The 24893-nt window shown below is 39.4% G+C and overlaps 1 protein-coding gene across 1 annotated transcript in view; it reads right to left on the bottom strand.

Annotated features, from left to right (window-relative positions):
• GPR158 (G protein-coupled receptor 158) overlaps positions 1 to 24893 on the bottom strand; it is a 329361-nt gene that overhangs the window by 40140 nt on the left and 264328 nt on the right. The window contains exon 6 of the mRNA XM_019933175.3: positions 1586 to 1695. Within this exon, the coding sequence (XP_019788734.2) occupies positions 1586 to 1695 (110 nt within the window). The remainder of the gene's footprint in view (positions 1 to 1585; positions 1696 to 24893) is intronic.

Genomic DNA, 24893 nt, shown 5'->3' with positions numbered 1-24893 from the left:
GGATTCACTTGTGAATGACCTCACTTCAAGGAGAAGGTAAATTAGGTAAAAATGAAGAAGATAATTACATAAGCAAACTGTATCATATAATAGAGGACCCAACAGATGCTAAGGGCTAGACTCATAGGGAGAGAGGTCATTCTCAAGTCTCAAGAGGCCACCCATTCTTCTGGGAATTCCAGAAGTCTCATTGTCCATTATAGGCTGTCAATGATTTCTCATTTCCTTTAGCGAGCACCAGCTGAAAAATAGTTATCATATAAGCAATGGAAACCGGAAAGTACTTAAAGAACAGGACACAAGACCAAAGTGTGCTATGATGTGGAAAGAATAAAGTGAGCATCAGAAAGACCATGAGAGATTAGTCTAATCATTTCTTTCTGTAGTAAATAGAGGGCTATGATTTCCTAGGCTGAACTGAGATTTAAACTGGACCTCCTGAAGTCCAGCCCAATAAACTTTGTACTATATGACATATATAAGAAAGGATCTTGAGAGTTAAAGACATTTACATTTGTTCCAAAAAGATAATCTGGAGCATTCCCAGTTATTAAAAGCACAAAAAAATAGTAAAAGAAATGGAGATGCTTGTGTAATGGAGAGTATAATGATCACATTTCAAGAAAGGGTGAAGGGGTGGCATTTAAAGACAAATATAACACATATTATGGCATCTAAGAGAAACTGTTTTATGAGCCATATCAAGATACATTTATTGAGAAATACGGTCAAATTAGCATGAAAATATGAATGGCTTACTGTGACTATTAAATCAGCTTTAAAGCTGATCAGCGTAAAAGGTTTCTCTATAGAACTAGAGTGTTATCCTGCAGGAGAGATTTATACGTTAACTCCTATGCTCTTTGGCACCACTATGCTGAGAAAACTTGGAAAGAGGAGGCAAGGGAAAGCCCTGGAATCATTTCCAGCTATTCCCAGCCTTTCTGGATAGGTAATTTATTTTATTGTCTCTTTCCTGCTAGTACTTATCATATACTTTTTAGAAGTAGGTGATTTTGAAACTGAAGTATAAGGGAATTTACAGTGTTCTCCAATTTATACGGCTGATAATCACTGGAGCCTACTGGTGAAGAAGGGAAACCAAGAATACTATTTTTTTGGAAATTCATCCAAAGAATATCAGTGGGACTACCCTGGGGCATGGAACTCAGGAATGGAGGACAATAGCTTTTGTTAGCTAAGCATATTGCTGAATTCTACTATACAGGATTCTTTGGTAGCTCTGGACTTGGATTATTATTGCAGCTGTATTGTCTTGTATTTCTTCCTGTTCTTAGCTAGTAAATACTGCTTCACATTCATTCTAAATTTATTTTTTATTCAGAATTAACCTTGCCATAACCAATGGCACATTCATTAAAGCATGTTGTTCAAATTCAATTGTATTGAAGACTTTCCTAGAGAATCCTAAAGACAGTGTCTTGAAAATAAAAAATATATATCATCTTCCTATCTAAATTTCTGAAATTTAACCATTTAAGTGGCTGACTGAGCTTGCAATTACATGCTAAGCCAAATGCTTTGATCCTCCCATGGGAACGAAAACTAATAAGACATAATATACCTGTGAAGCTTGAGAGTGACAGTTCCATAAACAGTAGCAAAACCGAGAAGACGGACCCATCTTAGGAGAATACAGCGAAATGTGCTTGGCTCAAAGTACAAAATAACAACCTGTAGGATGAGAAGAGAAAGAAAGAGACCTTCAGGATCAGCTGATGACCCACAGATTAAAATCAGTATTTCACAGTCTGATGTTTAATACTATGAATTTTGACATGAGAACATATTTATTTGAATAAAACTCTAAAACATTATTTTGATCATTCTTTGTCCAAAACAAAGAACTATAAAGTCTCCTTATTGCTTTCATGTCAGATCTAAAGTCTTTAATTCTAGCTTTCAGGAGTTTCTAGCAATTGCCTCTAAATTTTTGGTATGTCCAAGCTTCACTCTCCTTTACTTCCCCAGGTGGGCCAGCCAGGCGAGCTTCCACTGCCTTTCTCAGCTGGAGCCGTGCCTATCCCTGCTCCACACTTCCGGCCATACCTTTCCCCTGTCTGAAATATCCTAAGAGGATTATCCTGTACTGCACCCCATCCCCCCATCATCTATCACTCCATGTTTATTACCTCACTTCGTACTTGGCTCCATCACTTCACTAACTCCTCACTTCTCACTCCAGAGTTTTCACTCAACAAATATTAATTAAGCATTTATCACGAGCCAGGCAATATACTAGATGCTATGGGTACAAAGGCCAATAAGAAAGGGAAGAGAGCCATATAAAGAAGAAATTGGAGGCTTCCCTGGTGGCGCAGTGGTTAAGAATCCTCCTGCCAATGTAGGGGACACGGGTTCAAGCCCTGGTCCGGGAATATCCCACGTGCCACAGAGCAACTAAGCCTGTGCACCACAGCAACTGAGCCTGCACTCTAGAGCCCGCGAACCACAACCACTGAAGCCCGTGTGCTACAACTACTGAAGCCCGTGCACCTAGAACTCGTGGCTCCACAAGAGAAGCCACCGCAATAAGAAGCCCGCACACTGCAACGAAGAGCAGCCCCCACTCACTGCAACTAGAGAAAGCCTGCACGCAGCAGCGAAGACCCAACGCAGCTAAAAATAAAATAAACAGATAAAAAATTTAAATGTATATAAATAAGTAAAGAAAGAAGAAACTGCATCAAAGCAGTATAGGTGCTGTGATAAACATCTGTGCAGGCTCCATGGGACACAAAGGAACAAGTGGCCAACTCTGGGGGATGGTCAAAAGTCCTGTGAAAGCACGGTATGCACAACCTCTCATCTGCTACTGCGTGGCTTTGAGCAAAGCCCTCATTGAATAGGAAACGGTTTGGACCCGCTAAAGGATTAATGCCGTTGAAAAACGTGGCCTTGCACTCTTCTGCTGGAGCAGCTGGCCTGAGCTGATTCTGCTGAGCATAAGGTCATTGTAACAGAAAAGTATGCCCACTCCTAAAATCTCCAGTGTTATTTTGGTTTTTCCTCCCGAAGACGTGAATACTGGGAAACAGAAAGCATAGCGGGGGGAGATGGGGCAGGTGCTGACATTTTCTTTCTTTTCTTTCTTTTTCTTTTTTTTTTTTTTGTTTTTTTTTTGCGGTACGTGGGCCTCTCACTGCTGTGGCCTCTCCCGTTGCGGAGCACAGGCTCCAGACCCGCAGGCTCAGCGGCCATGGCTCACGGGCCTAGTTGCTCCGCGGCATGTGGGATCTTCCCGGACCGGGGCACGAACCCGCGTCCCCTGCATCGGCAGGCGGACTCTCAACCACTGCGCCACCAGGGAAGCCCGCTGACGTTTTCTTGCTGATATCGGACAAATGGAGCCCCACTCTCCAGCAGTACCAAGCATGACATTACCTATAACTCTATGCTGGCATCTCTCTAATATTTCTACTATATCAAAGTATTAAATTAAGCATTGACAAGACCATTATGATTAAATTCTCAAGGACTAGGGAAAAGACTGGACAAAAGTGTCAAGAAATGAGAAGAAGGTAAAAAATAGATGTGGACAGGAGAGAATGTTCCTTTGTGTGTATATAGTACTTGTCCTTACTTTTCTAATTCACTAAGTCTATGCTGAAGACAGAGATAAAGATTTGATTTCAGAATTTAATCTGCCAGGAAACTGCATCCAAAACTTGATATAAAACCTTTCTTTTATTTTCTATTTTCACAAAACAAGTTAAAATTCTGTAACTTTGTATTCTAAGTTTTAGTTCATATGTTTTAGACATAGTTCCTATGCACAAGGGCCCAGTGGTAATTATGAGTTCTGCAAAGTAAGCTGTACTGTTTACTAAGGAATTGGAGCTCAAGGAAGAAGGGAAAACTTATGGGAAAGAAAAAGAGAAAACTTGATATAAGATTAAGGGATTAGGGAAGCATAAGTGCTCCTTCTCATGGCAGAGAGAAATGATAGATTAGAAACTAGAGAGATAGGAACCTAAAGTCTAGAATATATAAAATCTCAAATATTTCCACTAGAAATGGCTTTAGAGATTATCCCAGCACAGTGGATTCCTGGGGGCTGCAAAAGCCTGAGACTTATTGCAAACTTTTCTATTTCACAACAAGCAACAACTAAGAGAATGAATAAGCAAAAGTGAACAACTATACCATAGACGTCTGCATGATTGTTTTATTTTGAACGAAAGAATTGCTCTTGAACTGTTTGGGAACTATTGATACAGGTTCAAAATTTTATTTCACAGATAAAGAATCTGAGGACTTGTTACTGTAAGTGAAAGATGAGTCGGTCAGAAATAAATGAAAGAATAACTGAGATATAAGTTTAAAAAGTAATAGAAAATGAAATTCCAGTGAACTTAATAAAACATATTAGAAACAGTTCAGCAAATAGTGAAGCAGAGCTCTCAATTTTGCAGTGTGGTGGTGGAGAATACAGGCTCTGCGTCCAGTCTCCCTGGGTCCAGTCCTGGCTCTATTCTTTATTAGTTGTATGACTTTGACAGACACTGCTTTGCTATGCCTCAGTCTTCCCATTTGTAAAATGAACACAGCAATAATACTTGCAGATGGGACTGTTTTGAAGTTTCAGTGCGATACACATAGTGTCTGCTACAGTGAGTATTCAGTAAGTATTGGCTAATATTATTATGAGAGTTGATTTATGAATGCTTTATTCTAAAAGTTACCCCTGCAATGCAGTATAATTGCATCTCATGAATTCAATGAATTCTTTACTAATGCTTCTAGCCACTCCTTTTGAATTCCTATAATCACTTTTATTGTATATTTTTTCTACCTTATATTATAGTTATCTGTAGGGGTCTCTCCCTGAATCAAATGTAAAATCCTGTGTGCTTTACATTTATATGTAAAATATTTGCTCAATGATCTGTTTTAGTTAATTTAATAAATACAATATTCTCTTCAAAATAAACTATTTGAAAAGTCCCATTAGGGTTCACTGGTCTTTGTGACTCTAACTTAACGCGTTCACTAGTTATTTACTCTGCGTGAGGCAGTAAGGGATTTAGAAGCCATAAAAGTAAATCCGATGCAGATTAGGTCCTCAAGTTATCATTTAGAAGAGTGGATGTTACATGTAAATGATAAAAATACTGGCATGATCTTACCACATATTTATCCAGCATTATTGCTAGATACTAAATTATACATTTTTGCATTATTTGCACATTTAATCCTCACAATACCTTATGGAGTAGGGACTTTTATTTTATAGAAGAGAAATGAGGCACAGAGAATTTAAGTGATATGCTCAGGGCCACACAGCTAGGAAGTGTCAGAGCCAGGATCTGAATCCGGGTGGTTTGGTTCCAGAGTTCATGCTCCTAAGAGCTGCACTGGCTTGCCTCTCCAAATAGTTCCACCACGTGGGGAGATGACAAACACCATAATACCATGGACTGCATCATATTGAGGATTCAGAGAAAAGGGAAATTTCTCTCAGTGGAAACAAGCAAAGCTATCCCGGGAGGCTGGACATCTGAGAGCGCATGAAGGAGGAGCGCGTTTAAGTATGGAAGCAAAGAGGAAAGAGGACGGGGGCCTGAGACAGAGCCATGGTTGTGGGGATGCTTCAGAGTGTAGCGTATACAGACAGACACAGTGGGAAGACATCCAGGGGAGTGTAGAATATCAAGCTTCAAGGCAGAGACGCGGCCAGTTCACTGTAAACTGTGAATAACAGGGTGAGGAATTCAGATTTTGTTCCAAGGGCAGACATGCCATTAAACTCTGCGTTGAGATCAGAAGCGCGTTCCAGAAAGTTACTCTGGTAGCAGCATGCAAGAAGACTGGTTGCCCATGGAAGGAGAAGAGAGTGAAGGTGAAAAGACCAGTTGGAAAAAAGAAAAACAATCCCAATCCATCATCTTTCCCACCAGCCTTTTCCCTCTCCTTATATCTTATTCCACCATTCCTCTTTCCTCCAGCTCCCAAACGGCAGCTAGGGTGATGTTTCTGACACCTCACTCTCCTGCCTAGAACCTTTCACTGGCTCCCATGAAAAAGTCAAAATTATTCGAGCTGGTTGTCCGCAGCTTGCCTTTATTACATCATTGCTCTTCCTCCACCCAAGCCCTCGAATCCTTGCATATGCTGTCCCTTCTCACTGGACGTTCCTTACACAGCCCCACAGTCTCACCTGTACCTGGCTTATTCCTGTTCACCTGCAGGCCTCAGCCTGAATATCCCTTCCTCTAGGAGGACGAAACTTTGCCCGTGGTTTAGGACACTGTCCCTGCTTTACGGCAGCATTGGACCCATGGCACCATGTTGGATTGTAGGCGCTGTGACAGCCATGCTTATCACGTTCACTTCTGTAACACTGGCGCCAGCAGAGTCCTGGCACACAGGAAATGTTCAGAAATATTTGTTGAATGAAAGAAAAAATAAAGCGATAGGAAAAAGGTAAAGAAAAATGTAACAAATACAGTGAGAGTGGGAATTTAGTCACGCATGGGAATAGAGGAAAAGATGGTGCTAAATCAAGAAAACTGAGCAACTGATTATTTGTTGAGGCAAAAGAGAATAAAGTGTCAAAGATAATGTAAAGATTTTAAGCCTGGATGACTGGGAGGATGATTGTGTTTGAAAAGAAACAGATAAAAGAAAAAGATGCATAAGTTGAAAAAATTATGTTACCTCTGCTTAAAACTCTCCCCATTCCCACCTAGTCCTTCACGTCTCAGGTCAGGGTTGGCATCCACGATGCTCCCCAGCACCTCCAGACCAAGTCAGGTTTCCATCTCGCTTGCACGGCATTTACTTGTATTGGATTCTGAGCTTTCTTTCATCACACTCATCAAATCTATTTTGATATAATTAGTTCTGTAATTCTTTTGTTGAATGTGTCTTACTAGCATGTAAGACATGAGGGCAGAGATTGTAACTGCCTTATTCATGATTGCATGCCTATTCTCTAGTGCTGTATGTTGTAATAGGAGGTAACCCAATGTGGAAGGAATGAGATTAAAAAAGAAGGGAGGGAGAGAGGAGGGAGGAAGTGAAGAAGGAGAAAAGATAGTAAGTTCATTTTTGGATATATTGAGTGTAAGTTTCCTGTTAAGACATCCCATTCAGATCTAGCTTTGTATTAGTTAATATAATCTGTAATGAGAAAAAAAAAAACAAGGCTAAGATGCTTCAATGTTTTTCACATCCCTATATTTAACCTTTTCTTGTTAAATATCATGTATATAAATGTATAACAAATTATTGTAAAATAAATACCTCCTGCCAAATCCCAAGTTAATAACAAATTTCGTAACAGACCTTGGTAGGAGAAGAAATGAAGAAAAACTAAGCCACTGAGCAGAAGATTTATGAATGATGCAGCTAATACTAATAGCTGTCATTTTTCTGTACAAATGACAACAATAGCTGCTCATGCCCACCCACTGATCATTGTGCTAGACACGTTACCTTATATTTAAGGTCCAAGATATACTTTATTAACCCATTTTAAAGACAGAGACTTAATTTTAATGGGGTTCACTGACTTGCCTATTATCCAAATAGGAAACCATTGCCATTATCAAAATAGGAAACCCATAAAAAAAAATTCCTTTACTGGAAGAATTGCCTAAGGTGTATTTTCAAAGTACATATTTCAAGGGAAAACTTTTCCCGTTTTCTTTCCAATACTAGAGGCTAATGATAGATATAAAGATATTTTATTTAATGTGTGAGAAGCAGGATATAAGTGAACCATCTAAGGACCAAAGAACATGCACAACTGCTGGGCGAATAAGCACAATGTATAAACTGTTAGGGTTAGGAGGGTGGGGTGAGAGAAAAAGAGACATTCGGGGCCAGCAAGAGAAAACGTGTCACAGCAAAACCACCGGTTTTCTTTCACCTTTAATATTGCCTCTTGGGAACTCACTATACTCTGCCTAGAGGTTTGTTTCCCCCAATCTCGTTGAGAGGAAGCCTTCAGTGTGAAGGTCTAAGGTGGATGTGCCCCTATGGGCATTTTAACAACTTGGCTCTACAACACTGGAAGTTTCTTCAGTTGCTTACAAAATTCAAGCAGCTGATCTTAGTGGTGGGATGCTCTAGGCACTGTGATTTTTAAAAGTATTGCTGTTTTGGAAATACCCTTCCGAGCATTCCCCTCATTCCAAACAAGTGTGCACAGATTATCCACCCATTTCATCAAATGTGACTTTTTAAGCTAGTTTTGAAGTCAGCTTGATTGCTTATACCTTTTGGATACTGAACACAATGAATGAGGAAGAAAAGAGAATCATAGAGAAAAGGCTATTAGTCTTTTCAAATATGTACAAAATAGAAGAAAATTTTAAAATAATTTTCCTCTGCAAATATAGACACAACACCAGAGGTAGAAAATTGACCTCTGCTATGTTTGCTCAGAAGGTACAAGGCCTGGTGCTTCTGGAAGAATAATGCTTAGAAGGTGGAACCGTCAGCAGTCAGCACAGTCTGGTACTTTACCCGAAGCTCTGACACTGAACGATGTGAAGCTCCTGTTTTAGGCCTGATATTTTAAGGATCTGAGCAAGTTTCCTAATAGTGTTGGACACAGCAGTTCTACTTTCCTAATTCACTCGTCAAGTGTTATTTGCTTCAGTTCAGTGAAACTGACTGTGAATTAAACCATTTTTATAGGTGAAGAAGGTGTTACATGCGTTGGGGTTTCTGTTGGTGTGTGTGAACAGTTTTATTTATAAAAAAAGATTCCTGGGTAACGGAAGCACGGGGACAGATGCCGGTGGTGAGACGTTTGTTGATGAAGCTGCCCTTTGATAAGGATTTGAGGGACTCCTGGGGCTTTAAGGACTTTCTCTACCGCATCTACAATTTCCTTCTGCTCCATACAAGGAAAAGTCCTGCTAGTCAAATATTTTCCAGGCCCACTCATCCCTCTCAAGTTTACTGTGCTCCCAACACTCCTTATTGAACAAGGGAGAATGAAGCTTATATCTCATCTTGATGGAGGACAGTCCACAAAAGTAACACTTGGAAATATCTAGTGTTAAAACCTAGTACTTAATCTACCCAGGTTTGCTATCTTTTGAACTAGGAGGCTGGAAATGAATCATTTAGGCAGGACTAAGTATATTAAAGCACTTTTATATGTGATTTGCTTTAAAAATAAGTAGATTCAAAGTCCTTGAATGTATTCTAAATTATTTTTCTATATTTGGCAAGACATATGGTTCCATCCACAGGAAATTTATTTAGGGTGAAAATGCATGTCCTGTAAATGTTTAACTAAATATCTGAAGTTGGATTCAAACTACAAAAAATAGAAAAATACTTAATACAAATTACTATACACATGAAGGGGTCTATGGTTGTGATTAAGACTTTCCACAACCATAGTCTAAAACTTATTACTGGGGCTTCCCTGGTGGCGCAGTGGTTGAGAGTCCGCCTGCCGATGGAGGGGACACAGGTTCGTGCCCCAGTCCAGGAGGATCCCACATGCTGCGGAGCAGCTGGGCCCATGAGCCGTGGCCGCTGAGCCTGCACGTCTGGAGCCTGTGCTCCGCAACGGGAGGGGCCCCAGCAGTGAGAGGCCCATGTACCGCAAAACAACAACAACAACAACAAAAAACCGCATCTATTATCTCATGGTATGTGTGGGTCAGCAATCTAGGCTTTGCCAGTCTCAGGGTCTCTCCCGAGATTTCAACAAAAGTACTGCTCAGGGCTGGGGTCTCATCTGAAGGTCAGCTGGGAAAGGATACACTTCCAAGCTCATGTGGTTGTTGACAGGATTTGGTTCCTTGAAGGATGAGGAAACTGAGGGCCTGAGTCTTTGTGGGTTGTTGGCTGAAGGCCACTCTCAGTTCCCTGCCACGGGGACCTCTCAACACAACAACTTTCTTCATCAAAGCCCAAAAGACAGTCTGCTAGCAAGATGGAAGGCATAATCTTCTGTAACCTCATTGCGGAAGTGACATGCTCTCAATGTTGATGTGTTTTATTAATTAGAAACAGGGTGGTCAAAGGGAGGGGATTGAACAGGCTGTGAATACCAGGAGGCAGGGATCGTTGGGGCCACCTTAGAAGCTATCTACCACCAAAGGAGACCCTACTTTGAAATCATCAAAAATGCTATTATCTACCTGTGTTCAAATCAAATGATATAAGAAGAGTATAGAACAAAAAGCCATTAAATACCCAGGGCATGCATTTAGAGAAAGAATAATGTGAAAAATAATTTTAAAGAAGACATTTTTAAAAGATGAAAAGAAATCTACCGAGGCTGCCTTCTCCAGTGGAGTCTAACTCATCATCAAGTTCATAATTCTGAGATTACTGCACATGGCTCATGACTAGACGCTACTAAGACTTTTTTGGTTGTAATATTTTTAAACAATAAGAAAAACATGATATGGTCACAGTGCACTGGGAGAAATAATTTGGATCTTTTCAAGTATTTATATCTATGTTTAAATTGTGACTAACAAAGAATGAAGACTTTCATGTTCAACCTGGCAGATTGAACATGTTTATGTCTGTTACTTCTGGAAACTCTAGTTAATGACTGTAAAACTCTGAAGGCCAAAGAGAGTATGAGTAAAAATGACAACAGATGATAGCTATCAACAAAATTCTGGAAGATGGAAAGCAGATGGCAATGTATAACCAGATGAAGAAGTCAAAGAAAGAGGAAACCTGCACCCGAGAGGGAAGCCACTCAGAGGTCTGTCTGTCATCTTTTAGGAGGGAGCTGGACAATAATAACAGCATCTAATGAGTGCCTGCGATACTCCAGTTACCTTAAAGTGTCTTACACCGAACAACTTACTTGTTCCTTACAACAATCCTTTCAGACAGGCTTTAGTATCCCCACTTTATCTGTGGGAAACCTGAGGCACAGAAAAGTTAAGGAATTTGTACAAGGTCACACAGCCAGTAAGTGGCAGAGCTGGGGTTTAAACTGAGCCTGAGTCTGGAGCCCAAGTTACCACTATGTGTTACTGTCTGCCTTTACGTAGAAAAGATAGAGTAATCAGGTAAGGACAGTGATCTTTGATGGAGGCTGAATGTTGTCGAATGCCTGGTGCCCTAGGACTCTGACCAGCTTATCCATGGTAATAAACAAGGAGGGCTTAAATTGAATAATGTTGTTTATAGGGTAAAAATAATCTAATAAAAAGAAATGAAAGTTATAACTAAAGATAAAAGAATGTAGTTAACAAATGGGGAAATGAATGCTAAAAAACTAAACTGGGATAATTCATGAAGAGAAATTGTGAAAGGAAAGAGTGACATCCCAGAGTTTGAAACACTGAGTCAGAGAGAAAGTACAGCCATAATCATGGGAAAAAATGGAAACCAGAAACCAAATCACAGTCGTCAACATGAGAATCCCCTATGGTGGTGTTAAAACATGTGAAAGCCCAGGTTTCCCTTCTGAAAACTTTGACTCAGTAGTTCCAGGGCACAGCCTGAATAATTTGCTTTTTAAAAATGCTCTGCAGGTGGTTTTAACTTAGCAAGAGTTAAGAGCTGCTGATAACCATTTACAGCCCAGCAGCAAGCCACACACGGACCTGGGAGAACCACAGCTCAGACCAAGACCGGGAAGGGTGAGGAAAGTGTCCAATACCTAATAAAATGCAGTAAGAATTCTATTTCTAGAAAAATGCTCCACATATACATGCATACAAAATATGCAAAGATGTATGTCCAGGAATATTCACTAAAGCATTGTGTGCAACAGAAAAACAACGAAAACATTCTCCACCCAGAGGGAACGGTTTAAGTCTGTAATTCATGTTACATCCCTACAAAAGGCACAACAGTGAACTTTAAAATAATAAATGGATCTGATTCTGTTGCTGTAAAAACATATTTAAGAGAAACTGTAAATGAAAAAAAGTTGCATAAACAGTATTAAAATATGATTCTGTTTGTATATACATGAAAAAGGAACGTCTGGACGCACACTCAGTGGCCTATTAAGACTATCTACCTTTGGGTAGCCAGTTTGGCGGCTGAGGAGGTCAGGAAGGAGAGGGGGGTTTTTACTTTTTAACTTATATCTTTTGGTACTAGTTGACTTTTTTTTAAATAATGAGGATAGATTACTTTTGTAATAAAGGAATTAAAAAATGCATGAAAAGATTCCTAACTCATTCACTGTAATCACTATAAATGCCTGGCTCTTAATGGGGTCTGGAGGTTTGTTTCTAAGTACTGGGGCTCTGAGAGCAAAATGGAGACGTACCATATGTGATGTCTATGAATTGGCATTACATGGAGCTGGCAAGATACAGAAAAATGACCTCAGAGACACCAGAGGATCGTTAAGAACCCCAGACCTCAATAAAGAAACAAAATGCAACAGAGTGCACAGAAAAAGAGTTGAAGTACAGTATTATGAGAAGAAAGGCAAAAAAATGGTGAAAAGACACATATATAATAAGATGATTAAAAACAAAAGCTTTTTTAAAGCCGAGAAGAAAATACACAAAATGCTTGTTTGGTGTGCTATTTCCTGGTCCTAAGGCGGCCCCTAGCCCTTGGCCAAGGCCCATCTGTCTACCTGAGCTTTGTTGGTCATCCTTTCCCTTGAGACTCTTGCATCCACCATTCACTGGAAAAAACTCTCTCTCTGTTCAGAGTCTGAAGTCTTTCCAATTTGTTGAAGAAAGTGTGCAGAACATATAAAACAATAGGTTCTATAAACCACACTTAAAGTCTAAAAAAGTAATTATTCAAGCTACAGTCACAAGCCACGCTTGGAATTGGTCAGTCACATCTCCCTCTGTGGGGAAGTCACCAGTGCCAGTACTAATTCTCAATGCCCTGGGCAGAAAGAAGCATGGATTTCTTGAGAGGCAGAGGAATACAGGGGAAAGATTTTAGCATTTGTAGACATAAAGGGACTGCTCTGCTACTTACTAACTGCATGACCTCGAGCAGCTCATTCTGACCATCTCCTTCCTCATCTGGAACGCTGAGTTAATAACCCCTTCTCTCCCTCCCAGGATGGGAAAAATGTATGTGAAAGCACTATTTCAACTAGAGTGGTATAATTATTTCTCCTACGCTTACTCCTTCAGGATTGATGCAAAATCCTTTTTCTTTCTGTTTAAAATGAGCATTAGGTGATTACACCTGATCTTTATAAATTCTCTCTTGATGGCAAATTAACATAAACATCAAACTGCTATGATAAGGGAACTGCTTTACCAGCCCGATTCAGTCTGAGTCACCCACTGCTTCACTCCTCTGGGAGAGGAGACATTCATATTACTCAGTTCCAAATAAAGGGCTGAAAATAAAAATCTAAGTTTAACTGTAGGTTACCATAAAAGCTCTTCAAGAATTTGTCAGTAAGCATTAACCAGTGGATTTCTCAATATATTTTTAATCCTCCTCCTATTCACTTTCCTGTTCTGCAGTGCTCTGTTTAACACATAACCATCATCGATAATAAAAAATGAATCTGTACGTGTAACTGTCACTGTTTATTGCATACCTGATTATCTATTTTCCTGAATGGAGATACTTAGAAAGTCCAGTGACTTGGCCAAGATGACATAGTTTAAACACGTCAAAGGTGGAATTACTCTAAATTGTCAACATTTTCAAAGAATGTCCCCCCCCTTTTTTTTAACATCTTTATTGGAGTATAATTGCTTTACATTGTTGTGTTAGTTTCTGCTTTCTACCAAAGTGAATCAGCTATACATATACAATATCCCCATATCTCCTCCCTGTCGCATCTCCCTCCCACCCTCCCTATCCCACCCCTCTAGGTGGTCACAAAGCACCGAGCTGATCTCCCCGTGCTATGTGGCTGCTTCCCACTAGCTATTTTACATTTGGTAGTATATGTAAGTCCATGCCACTCTCTCACTTTGTCCCAGCTTACCCTTCCCCCTCCCCGTGTCCTCAAGTCCACTCTCTACGTCTGCGTCTTTATTCCTGTCCTGCCCGTAGGTTCTTCAGAACCATTTTTTTTTTTTTTAAGATTCCACATATATGTGTTAGCATATGGTATTTGTTTTTCTCTTTCTGACTTACTTCACTCTGTAGGACAGTCTCTAGGTTCATCCACCTCACTACAAATAACTCAATTTCGTTTCCTTTTATGGCTGAGTAATATTCCATTGTATATTTGTGCCACATCTTCTTTATCCATTCATCTGTCGATGGACACTTAGGTTGCTTTCATGTTCTGGCTGTTGTAAATACTGCTGTGATGAACATTGTGGTACATGACTCTTTTTGAATTATGGTTTTCTCAGGGTATATGCCCAGTAGTGGGATTGCTGGGTCATATGGTAGTTCTATTTGTAGTCTTTGAAGGAACCTCCATACTGTTCTCCATAGTGGCTGTATCAATTTACATTCCCACCAACAGTGCAAGAGGGTTCCCTTTTCTCCACACCCTCTCAGGAATTTATTGTTTGTAGATTTTTTGATGATGGCCATTCTGACCGGTGTGAGGTGATACCTCATTGTAGTTTTGATTTGCATTTCTCTAATAATTAGTGATGTTGAGCATTCTTTCATGTGTTTGTTGGCAGTCTGTATATCTTCTTTGGAGAAATGTCTGTTTAGGTCTTCTGCCCATTTTTGGATTCGGTTGTTTTTTTTTTGTTATTGAACTGCATGAGCTGCTTGTAAATTTTGGAGATTAATCCTTTGTCAGTTGCTTCATTTGCAAATATTTTCTCCCATTCCGAGGGTTGTCTTTTCGTCTTGTTTATAGTTTCCTTTGCTGTGCAAAAGCTTTTAAGTTTCATTAGGTCCCATTTGTTTATTTTTGTTTTTATTTCCATTTCTCTAGGAGGTGAGTCAAAAAGGATCTTGCTGTGATTTATGTCATAGAGTGCTGTGCCTGTTTTCCTCTAAGAGTTTTATAGTGTCTGGTCTTACATTTAGGTCTTTAATCCATTTTGAGTTTATTTTTGTGTATGGTGTTAAGGAGTGTTCTAATTTCATTCTTTTACATGCAGCTGTCCAGTTTTGCCAGCACCACTTATTGAAGAGGGTGTCTTTGCTCCGTTGTATATTCTTGCCTCCTTTATCAAAAATAAGGTGACCATATGTGTGGGGGTTTATCTCTGGGCTTTCTATTCCCTCTTCTTTTTAATGAAAAGCTGTCTGGTATCCAAAGTTTGCATTTCCTTATTGGTAAAAGTCAAGTTACTAACTGCCTCACAACCTAAGTAGTTTGAAGTCAGTGTTCTTCGGGTAATTATGCTTCTACATGGAGACACAGGCCTTCTCTCTTTGAAATTCTTGCCGTATTCTGCCCCCTGCTCCACCCTTGTCTCTACAAGAACTGAACTCTAAGGTCTTTCCCATGCACAGAACCTTCTTCCATCCACTCTTGCCATTCACTGTCCTCTGCAGTTCCACGCACCCTAACTTCACAATTCCTCGACTTCCTCTACTTCTTTGCCTTCCTCAGACTAGAGGAAATCTACATGGCCGTGTCCTGGATCACGTGGAAAGTGGGTATCACCTGGAAAAGCTGTCTTTTGAGCCATATGCCACAGGCTCAAGGCCACGGAAATAAAGGTGTTTCGAGGAATACTACTTGCTTGCTACCTTGAGAACATCTGTATCTTGGTGAACAGAAGTTATACTCCATATTCTGCTATAGGTTTTCCATCCAAAATATACATCTGGCAATACCACTCTTGGTTTCCTGTTTTTCATTAAATAAAGATTACATTGCTTACAATGGCATACAAAATCCCTTCTTCTGTGTCCCCACCATCCTTTATTTGTCCTCTCTTCCAATGCCATCTACATCTATCCATATTCTAGCCACATAGATTTTGCAGACCTAAACAAGCACAGACTTTCACAACTCCATGCCTGTATTTGTGCCATTAATCTTAGGATATTCCTTTCCCAGCAACCTGCCTAATTGTTACTCCAGAGAGCAAATATTTGCTTCTTTCTGTAGCCTCTTCTGTATTCCATAGGTAGTAGTCCCCTTCTCTGTGCTCACAGAGCCTTTTTCCTTTATTACAGAACATATTAAGTTGTATTGCAATACCATTTGTACACTATATCTCCTCCACTGGGCATTATGTTCCATTTATGCTAATTGAATGAATGAATGAAAGTGGTTTTCATTTAGGAATCATTAGCTACAAATTCAGCTACCTTCTTAAGTTTAACAAACTAAATGCATTAAGATAAACTCAGAAGCATGATAACAAGTCACAAAGAAAAGGAGGAGCTCTTGGAATAACCTTTGATAAGAGTCACTGAATAAGATGTGCCACTAAGTTCTCATAAGGCAAGTATAACTAGGATGTGTCATAAATAGTTTAATTTTAAAGGCACTAATAAAAAGATAATTTAAACACATTTTTCTTACTGGTTGTCACAGTGCCTAAAATATCTACCATTAGAATCACTTTTTATATCTTCAAAAAATCCCTAATGAAATTTATCTGAAAGGATTGGAGTGATGACAACTAACTGGAAGCCACTTAGGATAGAATAAGTTCTAGAAAGCATAGGTGCAGGATAGGGAAGTTTTGACGGAAAGTAGAAGGAAAGAAACTCTTCAGGACATGGCCTACTGCTCAGATTGGAAGAGTTCAGTGAGGCAGCCTCCAGGATGCCAGAGAGAGCTGGTGCTTAGGTTGGAAAGGCTTTGGTACTGAGGCTAGAAGAGGTGCTGAAAAGGAGAGGCGCAGACCTTGGGCCTGTTTCCTGCTGCTTCTTGTAAAGATGTTTTCTTCTCTCCAGGAGTGATGTCACATCAGAATTCCTTAATTTATGCAAGACCTTAAACAGGCCTTTAGTCCGCATTTATTTTCTCGCATATGTGCTTATTTATCTGGATAACTGAGGAACACTGTTTATTGGGTGTATTTTTAACCTTTCCTGCTCGGTGCTGACTCACGAGCAGTAGCAGCTCTCACTGCAGCCTCGTGTCTGCAGAGAGGAGGGGTGAGGGCACGTAGCTGCAAAGGCCTCAAAGGGCTGTCAGATAGGCCTCCCACAAGTCCGCAGTGTCTAGACAGGTTCTAAGTTCTGTGGATTCCCATCTGCAACAATATTTCATGACTATGGGTCAGTTTGGGCTATTCTTGGACTTCACAGAAATGGAATCATTGAGTGTATATTCTTCTGTGAGACTGAATGACTATAACATTCTTGGTACAGTAGCCAGCTTCACGTTGGCATGAGAGTGCTTTTAGCCTCTGACTTAATTTGTGAAAAAAATAAAGGAAAGGCCCTTTCTCTTGTGTGTGTTATGCTTGTTGTTTATGGCTTTTAAAATTTGTCTCAGGCATGCTTCCGCCCTGTTTTGAGCTTACCTTTTGTCTTTTTTGGAAGCCACAATTCAACCCATTACACCTCGGACTCACCATCGGTAACCCCTCCAGCCCCAGGGTGGGGACTGCTGCACTGGAATGAACTGATTTTTTTCCTTAACTTAAGCACCTCTACTTTTATTTATAGTAACTAAAAAATAAAAGGAAAAGAGATATGTTTGCTCTTTGAAAAAATAATAGAGATAGATTAAATTAGAAATATAAAATGTATTTTTATACCAAATATAAAATATAGAAATTGCCCATGTATTGGGAAAGCCTTTTGGATTTTCAAACAATTTTCACATTATCTCATTTTAGAAGCTACACAGTAACAGATCCACTTTGGCTCAGGAGAGGGAAAACCCTTCAGAGGCACGAGGAGAGAATGTGTACCCAGACCTCTAGCTGCCATCCAGTCTCCTGACTCTCCCCCTGCAGCCTAAACATATTAAGGTGTGAGGAGCAAAAGACACTGATCCTGTGTGAGCGGGATGAAACTAGAATTCTTTTGTGGTGTCACACTAAAGCAGTTAGGTAAGAATGGCCAGTAGGGTTTTTTGTTTGTATAACTCAGACTGGTGGGAAAGTAAGACAAAAAATATATGCCAACTACTGTTGCTCACTTGCCAGTTATTGGAAAGAGAAGAGCGAGGAAAAAAAAAACACAACGGGAAGAACAGGGCAGATCTGGGATGCAGGACCAAGGTCTCATACAAAACACAGGGAAGTCAAGGAAAGTAAAAGATCAACCTCCCCGCTCCCGGCACCTCCACTGGCAGGAACGCAGGCTGTTTTAACAGTGGCTATTCACTGGAGCAGTCACCAGGCCAACACAGAAGATTCCTGTGCTCCCTTTAACCTTATCTCAACCTTCACAACATAGCTGCTAAGGTGTTCATGTGTTTCACCACAATTTCTTGGCATCGTTTTGTGTTAGTGACCCTTCCTTTACGCTTTTACTTGCTACTTGTGCGAGCTAGTGTAATAACACATTGTAAGGGAAGGCAATGCCTGAGTAGCCATGGCAACCTCCAGGACAGCCGGCCACCCCCCCCCCCCCCCCGTAACCCAAGGCTTCCCAAAGACGCCTTTTGATGAGCAAAGGTTTTTACTTTCATGAATTCCAAATTATCCACTTTTTCTTTCATGTTCACTGATTTGTGTGTCCTCCCCTGCCCCTTCCCCACCCTCTCCTGTCATATTTATCCAGTTGCTTTAGCACCATCTGTTGAAAAGACTTTACTTTTCATGTTGAATTACCTCCAAGCCTTTGTAAAACAATCAATTGACCTTCTATGTGTGGATCTATTTCTGGCTACTTTGTCTGATTGATCTATTTATCTATCCTTTGTCCAATTAACACTGTATTGTGTCCTGTAGCTTTAGAGTAACGCTTGAAATCTGATAGTATAAGACCTCCAGCTTTGCTCTTCCTACATATTGATTTGGCTAGTCTAGGTCCTTTGCTTACCCATATAAATTTTAGAATAAACTTGTTAATTTCTACAAGAAAAGCCTGTTGGAGTTTTGATTACAAGTGCAATGGTTCTACAGACCAAATGGAAGAAAATCAACACCATTTAATTCGCGAACATGGTACATGCCTCCGTTTATTAGATTTTCTTTATTTTCTTTTAGTGATACTTTGTAGTTTTTCAGTGTAGATGTCTTGCACACTTTTTGACACATTTATTTCTAGGTAATTAGTGCTTTTAGATGCTACAGCAAATATAATTAAAATTTTTTCATTTTTCAATTGTTTCCTACTATCTATAAAACAATTGATTTTTGTATACTGACTTTGTATCCTACAAGTTTGCCAAATTCACTTATTCATTATAGTTTTGTACATTTCTTCAGCTTGTCTATTGTAAATAAGTATGTTGTCTATGAATAAAAACCATATTGCTACTTCCTTTTCATTTTGTACCCTTTCCTTTCTTTCTCTTGCCTTGCTACAACTAGCCAGGACTTCCGGTGTGATGTTGAATGGTATTGGCTTGAACGGATATCCATGCCTTGTTCCTGATCTTAAGGAAAAAGTGTATATTTCACTATTAAGTATGGTTTTAGATAGATGCCCTTTATCATACTGAGAAAGAGCTCTTCTATTTTTTTTTTTCTGAGAGCTTTTATTATACATAGGTGTTGAATTTTGTCAGATGCTTTTTCTACATCATTTGGTATGGTCATATGAATTTTCTCCTTTTACCCTGTTAATGTGGTGAATTATATTATTTGGTATTTTAAAAACATATTAATCTAATATTGAATTTGTGAGATAAACATCACTTGGCCACAATGTATTATCACTTTTACCTATTTCTTGATCCAATTTGCTAATATTTTGTTAGGGAATTTTGAGTATACATTCATGAGGGTTATTTTTTATGTATTTATAATATCCTTGTCAGGTTTTCGTATCAGGGTATGCTAGCCTCATAATATGAGTTGGGAAGTATTCTCTCTTCATTATCTGAAACAGTTGCTTAAGACTGACACTCTTTCCTCCTTAAATGCGTGATAGAAATGGCTAGTAAAGACATTTTGGCCTATCATTTTCTTTCTGAGAGTTTTTTTATTACAAATTTAATATATTTAATATAAATATGCCTATTCAGATTTTCTATTTCATATTCTGTCAATTTCGGTAAGTCATATTTTTCAAAGCATTTCTCTGTTTCATCTAAGTTTTAGAATTAGTTGGCAGAAAGTTTTATTGTATTCTTGTTGTTATCCTTTTAACATCTGCAGAATCTTTAGTGATATATTCTTTTTTATTCCTAAAATCTTAAATTTGTGCATTCTTTTCTTTTCGTTCTTGATTGGTCTTGCTAGGGGCTTGTCAAATTTAGTACTTTTAAATATAAAATTCTAGCTTTTGTTAGATTTCTCTATTGTTTGTCTGTTTTCTATTTAATAGATTCTTATTTTTATTATTCCCTTTCTCCTACTTATTTTGGGCTTAATTTATTCTTTCTGTAGATTTGTAAAGTGGAAGCACGAGCCATATTTTTTTCTAACATTAGCATTTAATTATATAATGTCCTTAAAGCACTGCTTTGGCTGTGTCTCAGTAATTTTGATATCTTGTATTTTTATTATCATTCACTTTGAAATATTTTCTCATTTCCATTGTGATTTTCTTATTTTACAAACTGGTTGTTTACATATTGTTTAATTTCCAATTATTTGGGGCCTTTACAGTTAACATATTATTTATTACTAACTTAACTCAATTAAAGTCATAGAATGTACTTCAGATGATCTACATTTAAAAACATGTATTGAGGGCTTCCCTGGTGGCGCAGTGGTTGGGAGTCCGCCTGCTGATGCAGGGGACGTGGGTTCATGCCCTGGTCCGGGAGGATCCCGCGTGCCGCGGAGCGGCTGGGTCCGTGAGCCATGGCCGCTGAGCCTGCGCGTCCGGAGCCTGTGCTCCGCGACGGGAGAGGCCACAGCAGTGAGAGGCCCGCGTACCACAAAAAAAAAAAAAAAAAATGTATTGAGTTTTTTTGGCTATCTTGAGGAACACTGCATATGTACTTTGAAAGAATGTGTATTCTTCCATTGTTGGGTGTACTATATATAAACAGCAATGTCACGTGTTTTCAAACCTTTTACAGTATAACTGATTATTGGTATGGTTGTATAATTTTATCAAGACAGGGTGTAAAAATCTTTGATTTGATTGTGAATTCATTTCACTATCCTTTTAGCTTTCGATTTTTTTGCTTTATTTATTTTGAAGTTGCTATTACATGCATATATATTTAGGATTGTCATGCCTTCCTGATGAATTAACAGCTTTATCATTTTGGTAAAATGCACCACTCCAATTTTCTTCAGCTTAGTATATCCTTTTCAAGCACTTAAGTTTTATCCTATCTACTTAAAGTCCATCTCTTGTAGACAGCATACAGTTGGGCCTTGCTTTTTTGTAAGTGCGGCACTTTTTACCCAGGTGCTGCCCCGCCTGTGCATAAGCTGCCACAGCCTTCACTCTCTGCATGCCTCCGCATCAGCCTTACCTCACCTGGGTCCCAGAAAGTAGTTGCTTGTTTTGCTTGGCACCTGTCCAACTCTTCCTGGGTAACCCGGTGAATTTCTCTACCATTCAGTGGGCTGTAGCCACACCTTCTACAATAAGGTCTGAATTCCTGCCTTGGGGACAGAGCCCTTTTCCAAGTTTGTCCTTCCTTGGGTACTTTCCCTCAGCCCTAGGAGGCCACTTAGCGTTCTCTTTATATCTTTATAGCTACTCCACTGTCATGGTTTAATAACTCTTTGTATTGAACTTCCACTGTTCAAATTACTGTATAGGGCTTCCCTGGTGGCGCAGTGGTTGAGAGTCCGCCTGCCGATGCAGGGGACACGGGTTCGTGCCCCGGTCCGGGAGGATCCCACAGGCCGCGGAGCGGCTGGGCCCGTGAGCTATGGCCGCTGCGCCTGCGCGTCTGGAGCCTGAGCTCCGCAACGGGAGGGGCCACAACAGTGAGAGGCCCGCGTACCGCAAAAAAAAAAAAAATTACAGTATAGTTTCTCTCCGTGTTAGACTCAGACTGGGTCATGCCCCTCCTATGGATGCCTCCTTTTCACAATTCATCCCCTCAATTTCCAACTTCTCTAGCAGAATTGAACTCCATCCTCCAACACTTCCAGACACTCAGACTGCAGCTTTTTGCTTGAGCTACAGCTCCACACACTACATAAACTGGAGAACACCCTCAGGGGGAAAGTCAAATAATATGGAAACTATCCAGTGCAGTTCTGTTATCCAAAGGTTAAATTCCTTCTACTTTCTGCCTCCTTTGGGTAATTTTCCATTACCTTCAAACAGTTTTGTTTTTATATGTTGCCCAGAATTTCTAATTATTATCTTTTGGAAGGTTAGTTCAACATAAGCTACTCTGTTATTATTGGAACCAGAATTGCTGTGTAACTTTTGTAAACAACTTTAGTACAATATAATTCACACATCGTAACATACATTCATTTAAAGTGTCCAATTTGATGGTTCTTTACTCTATTCACAGAGTTGTACAACCATTATCACAATCAATTTTTGAACATTTTCACCACCCAAGAAAGAAACCTCATACCAATTAGCAGTCACTCCCCATTCCTCCTCTGTCCCTAGTCGTAGGCAACCACTAATCTATTTTCTGTCTCTATATATTTGCCCATTCTGGAAAATTCATAATGGTATCATGCAACATGTGGTCTTTTGTAACTGCCTTTGATTTAGCACAATGTTTTCAAGGCTCATCCACATTGTAGCATATGTCATATTTCATCCCTTTCTATTGATAATATTCCATTGAATGGATATACCACATCGTTTATACATTCATCAGCTAATAGACATTTGGGATGTTTCCACTTTTGGGCTGTTTCCACTTTTGGGCTATTATAGATAATGCTGTGAACATTCACAAACAAGTTTTCTGTGAATGGTAAACTTATGTTTAACATTTTGAGGAAATTCCAAACTGTTTTAGAACATGGCTGCATTATTTTAGGTTCCACCAACAATATGTGAGGCTTCCAATTTCTCCATATCCTTGCCAATACTTGTTATTGCCTATCTTTTTTCTTTTTTTTGCAGTACGCAGGCCTCTCACTGTTGTGGCCTCTCCCGTTGCGGAGCACAAGCTCTGGACGCACAGGCCCAGCGGCCATGGCTCACGGGCCCAGCCGCTCCGCGGCACGTGGGATCCTCCCGGACTGGGGCACGAACCCGTGTCCCTTGCATCGACAGGCGGACTCTCAACCACTGCGCCACCAGGGAAGCCCTTGCCTATCTTTTTATTATAGTTATCCTAGTGGTTGTGAAGTGGTATTTTATAATTTTTGATTTGCACTTCCCTAATGATTCATGATGTTGAGCCTCTTTTCATGTTCTTATTGGTCATTTGTATATCTTCTCTGGAAGAATGTCTACTCAGATCTTTTGCCCATTTTAAAATTGGGTTATCTGTCTTTTTATCATTGAATTGTAAGAGTTCATTAAATATTCTAGATACAAGTCCCTTATTAGATTTATAATTTGCAAATATTTTCTCCCATGCTGTTTTCTTCTTTTCACTTTCTTGATGGTATCATTTGTAGCACAAAGCTTTTTATTTTGATGAAGTCCAGCTTATCTATTTTATCTTGTGGTTTGGTATCATATACAAGAAACTATTGCCTAACCCAAAGTCATGAAGATTTGTATCTATGTTTCCTTTTAAGAGTTTGTTTTAACTCTTCCATCTAGGTGTTTGATCCATTTTGAGTTAATTTTTGAATATGGAGTGAGATAAGGATCCGACTCCATTACTCTGCATGTGGATATCCAGCTTTTCTAGCAACATTTGTTGAAAAAACTATTCTTTCCCTCACTGAATCTTCATATGCTTATAAAAAAATAAGCTGACCATAAATATAAGGATTTACATTTGGACTTTGAATTCCATTTATGTAGGTCTCTTTAAAATCTCTTAAAATCTCTTTTATAGTTTTCACTGTATATGTCTTGCACTTTTTTTGTTAAATTTATTCATAAATACTTTATTCTTTTTTGATGCTCTTTTAATGGAATTGTTTTATTAATTTCATTTCAGGATTGTTCATTGCTAATAGGGAAATTAAGTTGATTCTATATATTGATTTTTATCCTGCAACTTTCCTGAACTTGTTTATTAGTTCTAATAGTTTTATTGTGGATTGCTTAGGATTTTCTCTATCCAGGATCCTGTCATATGGAAATAGAGATATTTTTACTTATTTCTTTCCAAACTGGATGCCTTTTATTTCATTTTCTTGCCTAACTGCTCTGGCTAGTGCCTCTAATACAATGTTGAATAGAAGTGGTAACAGCAGACATTGTTGTCTTGTTCCTGATCTTAAGGGATTATTCTATAGATGTCTGCTATGTACTGTTGGTTTATACTATTTCCTTATTGATCGTCTGTTTAGGTGTTCTATTGCTTATTGAAAGTAGCATATTGGAGTCACCAAATGTTATTCTTAAATTGTCTATTTCTCACTTGTATGACTTTTTCAAAGTGCGGAAACTTATTAGAAGTTCCTAGACAAAAACCTGTGTGTTTTTAAGGCAACTACAGACAATTATAAGGGCTTCACATGGTGGCCTCACGGGAAAAAGCTCTCCCCACACCAGACCTGATGCACAATTTTGATGTACTACAGTCTCAAGGGATTTACAGGCAAGGGCTGTGGCCCTCTGGCTGGCCATGTTCTTACTCATATATGCACTCTTAGCATAGGAACCTCCATCCTGAGGTCTCCTAATTGGAAGACCCTGAAGTCATTTTTCTCCACTCTGAATCAGTACTGAGTACTTTTCCATTCCTAGCCCTTCTCCCCAGCCTCTGCGTCCACAAAACTGCAGGAGCCTTTTGTACGGGGCTCCTTCAGCAGTGAAAAGATTCCCCACACCTGTGTTGGTCTGTCTGACCCTCACCTGGTGCCATTCCATGGAAGAAAATGGAACAGTGGGGAAGCCAGCAGTTTCTCTGGGTTAGCCTCTTGCTAATACTATTGCAGTTAAGTGATTAAAGTCTT

This window comes from Tursiops truncatus, chromosome 2 (assembly GCF_011762595.2).
Source record: "Tursiops truncatus isolate mTurTru1 chromosome 2, mTurTru1.mat.Y, whole genome shotgun sequence".
In the NCBI taxonomy this organism is placed as follows: Eukaryota; Metazoa; Chordata; class Mammalia; order Artiodactyla; family Delphinidae; genus Tursiops; species Tursiops truncatus.
This window is presented reverse-complemented; position numbering and strand designations above follow the sequence as displayed.